Raw genomic sequence first — 11,300 nt, 5'->3', positions numbered from 1 at the left:
CAAAACTATGTAAGAACACATGTAGAGTTATGTACTTAACAAAAAAGGTGAAATAACTGAAAACATGTTTTATATTCTAGTTTCTTCAAAATAGCCACCCTTTGCTCCAATTACTGCTTTGCACACTCTTGGCATTCTCTCGATGAGCTTCAACCGGTAGTCACCTGAAATGGTTTTCCAACCACTGTTGTCCCCTTTGCCTTCACTCTGCGGTCCAGCTCACCCCAAACCATCTCGATTGGGTTCAGGTCCGGTGACTGTGGAGGCCAGGTCATCTGCTGCAGCACTCCATCACTCTCCTTCTTGGTCAAATAGCCCTTACACAGTTAGCTGCTTGGTTCTTGCCATAGTATGAATTTTAACAGTTGTCCAATAGGGTTGTCGGCTGTGTAGTAACCTGACTTCTGCACAACACAACTGCTGGTCCCAACCCCATTGATAAAGCAAGAAATTCCACTAAATAACCCTGATAAGACACACCTGTGAAGTGAAAACCGGGTGCTCCGGTTTCCTCCCACAGTCCAAAGACATGCAGGTTAGGTGCATTGGCGATTCTAAATTGTCCCTGGTGTGTGCTTGGGGTGTGTGTGTGCCCTGCCTGGGGTTTGTTCCTGCCTTGTGCTCTGTGTTGGCTGGGATTGGCTCCAGCAGACCCCCGTGACCCTGTAGTTAGGATATAGCGGGTTGGACAATGGATGGATGGATCCAAAATGGGGAAATATTTAGGGAAATATACCAGGAGGCTAGTAAGGTCTTAATATTTGGCTTGAGGTATTTGCCTCAAGTCTTTCATGCCTATGGCCAGAATAATTGTCCATGGCTATTTACCAGAGGAATGCTCAAGGAGATTATGCTAAACCCTCCTGCTTTCTATGTGAGACACAACTTCATAGATACTGGTTACTCACCTTTCAAACAGGGATGATGACTCCTGGAAATCCACACCTTCTCCATTTAAAGTGTAAAATGCTTAAAACATAACAAGTGACACCATAACAGAGATAAAATTAGCAACCCGCTTATGAGCTCCTTGAAGTATAGAAGAGAGGTGTAATCATCAATGAAGTAAAGCTAAACAGATGCAGAATTATTTGGTACATATTTTAATTGTACATTAAATTAGAAAGATTTCCCTTTGGATTGGTCTGAAATTATTTACTGAATATCTGTGGAATTAATTAAAACAGGGTCATCATGTATATTTAGTTTCTAATTTAATTTACACGTACTGCATTTGTACTCAGGTTATGCTATCAAATTGTTTGCAATGTACTCAGTACAGAAAAAATACATGAAAACACATTTATGACTTTATTACCAGACACAAAAGAATTCATGATTCCTACAGATTCCATGATTTTCCAGAACAATGCAGAAGTACAAGGTGTACGTCTTCATTGAAGCATATAGACATGAGGTATCATACTATTAAAATAAACATCCCTGAGATTTTTTATGATTGAGACTGAGAGGACCCTGTTGTCTTCTTTACAATAGTCCTATGAGCCTCTGAAATATCATAAAATATTTTTTCCTTGTCAAAGTGTCTTCTGTATTGTAGTAAGTCATCCAGACTGTAAAGATCATCTTTTCCTGTCCATACTGTTAAGGTGTACCTGAAGGGAGAAAAACATACTGCAGTACTGTACCCATGTAACGCATGAGTAAACCACCATACAGTACAACAATTCCATGCAGATTATTTCCCAAGTCAGAAGAATCTGAAAGCTGCCTCAAAACCAACCATGCCAGCTACATTCATTATTACTATGAACAGTCAAACACTGTTCACAAGTTGTAAAACTAAACCTGTGTGAGTTAATATTGTGCTATTGACCAATCAGCCACAACATTAAAAACTACCTACCTTATACTGTGTCGGTATGGGCTGCCAAAACAACTCTGACCCGTCGTGGCATGGACTCCACAAGATCTCTAAAGGTGTCCTGTGGTGTCTGGCACCAAGGCATTAACAGCATATCCTTTAAGTTCTGTAAGTTGTGAGGTGGGGTCTCTATGGACCAGACTTGTTTTACCAGCACATTCCACAGATGCTTGATTGGATTAAGATCTGGGGAATTTGGAAGCCAAGTCAAAACCCTGAACTCTGTGTTATGGTCATCAAGCCATGCCTGAATAATATTTTCAGGGAGGCATGGCACATTAACGTGCTGAAAGTGGTCACTGCCATCAGGGAATACTGTTGCCATGAAGGGGGGTATATGGACTGCAACAATCTTTATGTAGGAGGTATGTGTCAAAGTAACATCCAAATTAATTCTAGGACCCAAGGTTTCCCAGCATAACATTGCCCAGCACATCACACTACCTCTGCTGGCTTGCCTTCTTTCCAAAGCGCATCCAGCAGACATCTCCTGCACAGGTAAATGATGCACTTGCACCCTACTTTCCACATGACCAGACCAGGCCACCTCCTCTCACTGCTCTATGGTCCAGTTCTGACATTCATACACTCTTTGTAGGTGCTCTTGATGGTGGAGATGGGTCAGCATGGGCTCTCTGCCTGGTCTGCAGCTACACAGTCCCATGCACAGTAAGCTGCAATACCCTGTGTGTTCTGACACCTTTCTCTCATGGCCAGCATTAAGTTTTTCAGCAATTTGTGCTACAGTACCTGAAGTGTAGGATCAGATCAAATGGGCCAGCCTACACAGCCCACTCACACCCATGACCCAGTTCACCGGTTTTCCTTCCTTGGGCCAATTTTTGTAGATACTCACCACAATATACCGTGAATTCCCCACAAGACCTGCCATTTTGTAGATTCTCTGCCTCAGTCACCTAGCCATCACAATTTGTCAGAGTTGCTCAGGTCCTAACGCTTGTACATTTTTCCTGCTTCTAACACATCACCTTTAAGAACTGACTATTCACTTGCTGCTTGAAATATCCCACACCTTGATAGATGCCATTGTAATGAGATAATAAATGTTATCTATCTCACCTGGCACTGGTTTCAATGTTGTGGCTGATCGATGTAGGCTTAATAAGTGTTGAATAAGTGTGTGTGTGTGTGTGGAGGGTGTGTGGTGGGTGAATGAAAGAAGGTGGAAACTTATTTTCTTCATCTAGAGTTGGCCCATTATGAGGATGTAGTTATTATAATTCGAAAGATATTTTCTATTTATAAATTGTCTTCCTAATCCGCAAAGTGCTTCACAGATAAGTGAATAAACAAGTACATATAGAAACAGAAGCATACAAAATTCCCAGTAAGTAATACTGATTGAAAGTTAAAATCAATAGCATAAAATATCAAATAAAAATATGAATTAAACACAAAATTATAGTTTAGAAAAAAGAAAAAACAAAGTACAAATAAAATAACAGGCTCAACTAGAATGGACTAAAAAACTTGGTTCCAGATGAAGAATTTAATCAGTTATATCATCATTAAATTTAAAAAGGACTAAAGGTTGCACAGCCATTAAATTGCAATCATAAAGAAATATGAGACGTGCATTATGTTTTGAAAAGAAAACATGAAGTGTCTTTTGGCACAATTGATTTTATTTCTTCAAGGATTTCTGATCAAGTCAACAATCTAAAATGATCCCGGCATAAAAAAAAAAATCCTACAGTCTGGAGGGTCTTTTCGCTTTATCATGTAAATGTGTATGGTACCGCAGTCAACATTGCTTTTACTACTTTCTGAAAACCATACAGATATATTTTTGCCTTTGGATTACCGATTAAAGAAAAATGGCTCTTTGTATTTAAAAGCAATTTATTTTGTGGGGAACCTGAGACACATCTGCTCTTCTTCTTACTGTATAATAGATTTTTATTGCAAGCTACCATGCATGATAGCTGTCTTTGTTCCTATATACTTTCACTTCTATGTATCTTCACCACGAGTCAGGCAAGTGGCTGGAACTCTACTGTAATTTTTTTTTAATGCTTTTTAACTTACCTGGTGTCTCTTTCTTTTTTTCTTCTCTTTTTTTCCAATATTATACCATGTCCTTTTACTCTAGACATTACATTGTACTACTGTATGAATGTAACAAGCACTTAATGGATTTAAACACAGGAGCATTTATTTAGCATTTTTTCCTCTATGTCCAGTAAATATCAGCTCTTCGTGATTCCTGATCAAGTCTGTTCTTGCAGTTGGAAAAAACAACTTCTTTAGCTACCAATACTCAAACTCAATGTTCATTGGCCTCATTACATGTCTATGAAATCTGTGCTAAAATGGGAACGCCTTAGACAGGTTTTGGAGGAAGTGTAATTACTGACTGGTCTAAGCCTCTCTTGTCATTTAAATAAGAAGGGGCTTTGTTGCATATTGATATAGATTGCATCCATGCAAATACAGTGGATATAAAAAGTCTGAACACCCCTGCCAAAATTATAGATTTTGTGTAATAAAAAAATGAAACCAAAATAAATCCTGTGAGAACTTACTCCACCTTTACTGCAAAACTGTAACCTAAACAAATAAGGTGAAAACAAATCAGAAACTGGTTAGTGAAAAAGGGAAAAAAAAACCTGGTTGCATTAGTGTACACACCCCCTAAACTAATACTCAGTTAAAGCACCTTTTGATTTTATTAAAGCAATCACTCTTTTTGGGTAAAAGTCATATCACTTTGGCACATATGGACTTGGTGATTTTTTGCCCACTCATCCTTGCAAAAAAAAAATAAATAAATAAAAAATCCATATCTGTCAGATTACAAGGACATCTCCAGTACACAGCTCTCTTCAGAACAACCAACAGATTTTCATTTGGATTAAGGTCTGGCTCTAGTTGGGCCATTTCACAACACTGGTCCTCCTTTGGTGGTTCATTGTTTTGTTCATTTTGATGTATGCTTTGGGTCATTGTCATGCTGAAAGGTGAAGTTCCTCTTCATCTTCAGCTTCCTAGTAGATACTTGAAGGGTTTGTGTTAAAACGAACAGATACTTGGAGCTATTCATGATTCAATCCACCTTGACTGAAGCCCCAGTTCCAGCTGAAGAAAAGCAGCCCCAAAGCATGATGCTGCCTCCACCATGCTTCACTGTAAGTATGGTGTTCTTTTGATGATGTGCTGTGTTATTTTTGAACCAAACATACCTTTTGGAATTATAGCCAAATAGCTCAACATTGGTCTCATCAGACCATAATATATTTTTCTGCATGGTTGTGGTATACTGGGTATACATTTTTAACTACAAAGGTGAGCCGGGCATGGATGTTTTTCTTTGTGAGAAAAGGTTTTTGTCTTGCTACCCTACCCCTCAACCCAGACAAAGCGAAGAATACAACTGATTGTAGTCACATGTAGGGAGCAACTAGTTCTTGCCAGGAAATCCTGCGGCTCCTGTAATGTTGCTGAAGGCCTCATGGTGACTTTAGTGACTAGTTTTCTCATTGTCTTCTCATCAATCTTGAAGGAACTTCCTGATCTTGGTAGAGTCACTGTTAAGCCATATTTCTACACTTGCTGATGTATGTACACCATGGTCCATGGCATGTTTAATACTTTGGATACATTTATGCTCCCCTATCCTTATTGGTATCTGTCAATGATGAGATCCCATTTATGTTTTAAAAGCTCTTTGCAGACCATGGCTTTTGGAGTATGTTGCAACTAACAGGATTTCAGAATAATCCTACAGGAACAGCCAAACTTTATTTGAGCCTAACCTTAATTGCCACCTTAATTGATGTCAGGCATATACCAACTACTATTTGGGACGAGACTTATTGTGATTGGTTGATTCTGAATGCAGCCACATCCTTGATTATTAAAGGTTGTGCACACTAATGCAACCAGCTTTTTGTATGATTTTTTTTTTCACTTAATAGTTTCTGATTTATTTTCACCTTCATAGTATACATTGCAACTTTGCAATAAAGGTGGAATAAGTTCTGGCAGGATTTACCTTGGTTTCATTTATTTATTACACAACTAACTACTAAGCGTGCATATAACTATGCTCTGTGATATCCATCCATCCATCATCTAACCCACTTTATCGTAACACAGGGTCACAGGGGTCTGCTGGAGCCAATCCCAGCCAACACAGGGCGCAAGACAGGAACAAATCCCGGGCAGGGCGCCAGCCCACCGCAGGGCGCACACACACACCAAGCACACACTAGGGACAATTTAGAATCGCCAATGCACCTAACCTGCATGTCTTTGGACTGTGGGAAGAAACCGAAGCAGCTGGAGGAAACCCATGCACACAAGGGGAGAAGAACATGCAAACTCCTGCTCTGTGATATATTTGAACAAACTACAATCAACCTGCACAAACAGAGATGAAAAAACGAGAAAAGCATGGATAATGCAAGTAGTATATTTGTAAAAAATATACTCCTTGTGAAATAATGCAGTCATGTTGGGGAAAACAAACAAACAAACAAACAAACAAACAAAACTACACAACAGTTCTTCAAACCAATATAATAGATTTAAAAAATAACATTTTGTCTGAGCCGCAAGGTTCTATATGAATATCTGAGTAAAAGAAAACACCAAATCAGTTTATCAAGTATGCAGTTTGTAGTTATTTGCTCTCTCTCTAATAAATTCATACTTGAATGTTGTTTGTTAACAATCAGCTCTGAAGAAAGTCAGTTCTGTTCAATAGAAAGCTGGCTAACTTTAAATGTTACCATAAACGTTATGGTTTTCTACACATGGAGTCTAGAGGTACAACAAACTATAATCAAGTGAACTTCCTTAAAGTCTCTGCAAGAAAAGGTTTTTGTTGTCTATGGGATTGAAAAGTATTAGAACATATTTTGTAAGCCCCCTGCGGATCCACAGAAAAGGGCAGAAATATCAAACTGCAAAACGGTTTGTTGTGAAAAGTCATGGTTCTTGTATATTAGACTGGAAAAAAAGGCTGAATTGGCAGCCAAATGGTAAAGATTGCAAGGTTTTGCTCTCCCCAGCCACCTCTATGGGACACAAACATGAGCGTCTAAATACATTTACTCCTGCAAGCTTAAGAAACTAATAAATAAACACTATGAGCTTTAATGACACAGTGGTAATGCACACTAATACTTGTATATAATAATACAAAAAGAAAACAGCACTGCTTAAGCCTTGCAAGCCTTTAACTGTCCTTAATTTAATCTATTAAATCTATTTTAAATGTCTACTTGCCTGCTATTTATTTTATCCGATATTTTTATACTGTTCTGTGAGTTGTTTATTATCACTGTATTTAGCTGCAGTATGTATCATATGCAATTTAATTTTTAATAAGGGATTGGTTTTTGAATAGATAAATGAAGTGTACTTTAGTTTAAGTAATAAGCAAATACCAATGTTTGAGTGTAATATTTTAGCTTAACTATGTGTAACAACTCATTATTACGATGTTTTTGTTTATTAATTTACTGGATTAATTAGTTTTCTTTATTATTTTTCTATCTTTCATTCAATCACTTGATTGTTTTGTTAGGAAGTTTTGATAATTGGTACATATGGTTTCTTCTTGCATTTTACTGATTGCCATTTTGTACAGAAACTGTGTGCTTCTTGGATGCTACAATATTTAACCTTAGCCTTGTTTGTGGAGTCAGTCCTGGTAAAGTTGGGGGTTTTGGGCAGACAGGGGGAGAAAACAAGTTATATATTCTACTTGCCATTTTGCAACTTTGGTGGTGGGATTGTGAAGTTGAAAATGTAGGATTTTGATGAAAATAAAACATGTTAAAGAGATATTAGTTTTATGCCCTATACTGAAGTTTTGTATGAGACTCATTTAAATATTAACGGTTAATTCCATTGAAAAAGGATGGGACTGGCCAAATTTTTCACTCTAATTAAAGTAAGAAGACAACGGAAACACTTCTAAGAGCAATTCCCTTCAAAGCTACAAAGATAATATCGGACCCCTCCCTAGACTGCGCAATGTTATGATAGTGATAAAAATTTTGCACTGAAATACTATAATATTTAAAACCACAATAATTTCATATTTTATTAGGGATCTTAATCTCTAAGACCATGGAGGTATCTCTACTCATTTTCAAGATATTACTTTTTTGTTTCTACACCAGTACATCACAACTTTTCACAAAACCATTTTTATGAACAACTTTGTCTTCTTAAACTTTTATTTCAGACAATGAGCATCTTATTTTTGAATCTATATCTCTAAGTTGCACAAATGCAGCTTTCAGTTGGTGATTAAATCCATTAATACAAGCATATAAAGTTATTGTTGCAATCATTAAATATTTGGATGTTTTCATAACTGTGGTGGGCTGGCGTCCTGCCTGGGGTTTGTTTCCTGCCTTGCGCCCTGTGTTGGCTGGGATTGGCTCCAGCAGACCCCCGTGACACTGTAGTTAGGATATAGCGGGTTGGATAATGGATGGATGGATGGATGTTTTCATAAAGATCAATGCTTGGCCAGACATATCTACAGGATTACTCTGGGAATAAATCATTCAATACATTTACCATAAAAATCCATTACAAACTATTAGGATATCTGAACTAATTGCTGATATTTAGACGACTGAATTTCTAATTTTGCCTAAGTATATCCATCCATCCATTTTCTAACCCGCTGAATCCGAATACAGGGTCACGGGGGTCTGCTGGAGCCAATCCCAGCCAACACAGGGCACAAGGCAGGAACCAATCCTGGGCAGGGTGCCAATCCACCGCAGGATGCCTAAGTATATACTTTACACAAAAGAAATCTTTCAACCACAAGGCAAACTGAGTAACTCATGTTTAAGTCACATTTTCCTTAATATAACCGTGTAGAAAAGACAAGCAAGATTTAAGCTCACCAAATACACAAAAAAGAGGTTCAGAGCATTGTTGTAGAAATTAAAAACAAAGCTATAACTAATGTTACTGAACATAAAGAAATAAGTAAAATACTTACATAACGTAAGTAAATTTTTGATAAAACAGAATAGCAGCAAGTCGATACACTATCTGTGGAGGAACTAGACAAACCAATAAGGGTTGTCAAAACCTATAATGCTATTTTTCCTTACAAACTGGGAAAGACACAGTCAGCTCCAGTATACAGCAAAATGTTTATAAAAGGCCAAGTATTAAACTAGTGAGTTACTACCTGTTTATTTGAAGAACCTATAGAAAAAATGCTTTCTCTGTTAATTTTCACTCACAAAGTTGAGTAATGATTTAACCTAAGATGAGGTAGAAAACCAGATTACCTGGGGAAAAATATAAACAAGAACTAAAGACTTCAACCAAGCCTAAGCCAGAATTTGAGCCCAGACTTCAGACCTGTTATGCACTGTGCTTAACACTAGTTTGAGGGAATTTTGGGGAAGGAAGACAGATATTACCATGCCAGTCCTAAAAGGAAGGTTCAACTTTGAGGGTTTATAAGCTTTGTCATGTATGTAGAGTGTCCCAGAAGAACATCAGGCACAGACCCTAGCATTAGCATGACAGAGAGGGGTGGGAAGATAAATGCATGTTATATCACATCAGGATACTAGGGGTTGGCATATCGTATCAATCATATCATTGACCACTAAAGAACACATAGTTCCAAAAGTGAATGTACTGAAATGTGCTTACCCTCTAAAAACAGCAGGTAGCTAAGGCACCTTGGATCCCAGGAAATTCACTGACAACAAATGATATACTAGGCTCGAGTCAATGGAGCAAATTTTGTGTCACCACCTGGAAAGTTTAAGTAAGGGGCTTACGTATCATTATAGTCACTGAAAGTAAAAAGCCAGAAGTGTAAAAGAGGAAATAAGTGAGAGGGGGAGAAAAAGAGAGAAAGAAGGAGCACATCATAATTGCTGTGGAAAGGTAAGTCAGTGGGCAAGCCACCCTACCTATCAAACTAGGCCTGGGTAAAAATATTAATTTTCCAATTAATCGTCATTTTTCGTTTAAATGATTCAATAGTGATTCTTAAAGTCTCAAGATCGATCTCATAAATCTCCATCCTGCTTACTTACTATATGTAAATTTTTGCTTGTCTTTGTTTTTGGCATCCTATCCAGTAGATGGCGTCTAAGGCTTTCAACATAAAAAGCACTTTACTATCTCACATAAAATGGTGTGTCCTCTTTAACTGAAACCAGCATCTTAGAAACTTAAATCAGATATGTGGACTTACTACAGATTCAATCATTGTGTTGGTAAAGAACAACTGGATAAAAGCAAAGCCATATGCAAACTGTGCCACTCAGACAATAATTATTACTGTATCACTACAAATTTGAGAAATCATTCATTCCAACGTCTCCCATAAATGTAATCTCTGTCAACATCCAAACGAGTAGAGCCTAAACAATACACACTGGAGATGGCGAGTAGCTACAAGCTTCTGTTTAAATTTGCCTTGTGGCATAAAAATAATCTATAGCAGTTTTTATCTGTAAAGATAACAGATCCTACCACTCTGTTGTTCCAAAAACCTTTCTAGCATTTCCAATGCACTGTTCCATTGCTTGACAGCATCAATCACAAGTTTGTGTTTTGCCAAGTCCAATAAATGTTACTTCTGTTTAAGTTGGTGGCTAGCAGTACTTTTACAGTAGAAAAAGTTTGCAATGCGCCTTACTGGGCAAAGCAAGCAGGCAATTGTTGGAATTTTCAGAGCAGCCTGGGCTACAAAAGTGAGTATATGCTCCAAGCAGATAACTTTAAGTAGCTCCATAACAGTGCCATTATTGGTCATGAAGGCAGGTTCTTTTTCTTTTACATTCCATTCATTCAATGCCGCGGTCTACAAACATCAGCTCTAGATCATCGTTTTTAAATATTTCCTTTGTGTCTAAGGACTATGAGGACACATTTGAGACTAATTAATGTGACTGCTACAAGTGAGCAACTGAAGATGTGTGTAACTTGTAGAATTACAGAAAGACACAAGTCTTCCCACTCTAATTTTGACTACTTCAAAATTACTTTAAATGTTCAATAGGGGAATAAATAACAGTTTGGTTGAAGGGATCCTACATGTAGATTCGTAATGCACGAATAGGTTATTAATTAACTATTATTTAAGAATATTTGATTAATCAATATTTGACTAATTTATAATAATATAATTCACAAGATGATATAGATGTTTCATAAAGCAGATGCATTAAAAATTGCATTAAAACAAGGACACCCCCAATAATATGTGAATGAGTGCAGTGCTTTGAAAAAGTTTTATTTTATTTTTTTTAAAGAGTGATGATATTTTGTTCTATATTCTCCAAATACTGTTCATTACTAATCAAGGATTTCTTCTTAAATGTCACTCCATGGTTATGTATATGTTATGAAGTCACTATGTAGACATTCTTCAAATAAAGTGTTA

General features: G+C 37.3%; 1 protein-coding gene across 4 annotated transcripts in view; it reads right to left on the bottom strand.

Annotated features, from left to right (window-relative positions):
- Nucleotides 1-1,082: 1,082 nt before the first annotated feature.
- fam151b (family with sequence similarity 151 member B) overlaps nt 1,083-11,300 on the bottom strand; it is a 56,186-nt gene continuing 45,968 nt past the window's right edge. For 2 of the 4 annotated variants that reach the window (XM_039759255.1, XM_039759251.1), the window contains exon 6: nt 1,083-1,616. In XM_039759255.1, coding sequence (XP_039615189.1) covers nt 1,454-1,616 — 163 coding nt within the window. In that variant the 3' untranslated portion in view covers nt 1,083-1,453. The remainder of the gene's footprint in view (nt 1,617-11,300) is intronic. The other 2 variants (XR_005634377.1, XR_005634378.1) reach the window with 1 other exon arrangement.

Source organism: Polypterus senegalus, chromosome 7 (genome assembly GCF_016835505.1).
Source record: "Polypterus senegalus isolate Bchr_013 chromosome 7, ASM1683550v1, whole genome shotgun sequence".
Taxonomy (NCBI): Eukaryota; Metazoa; Chordata; class Cladistia; order Polypteriformes; family Polypteridae; genus Polypterus; species Polypterus senegalus.
Note: the sequence above shows the minus strand (reverse complement) of the source record. Positions and strands in the feature narration are given on the sequence as shown.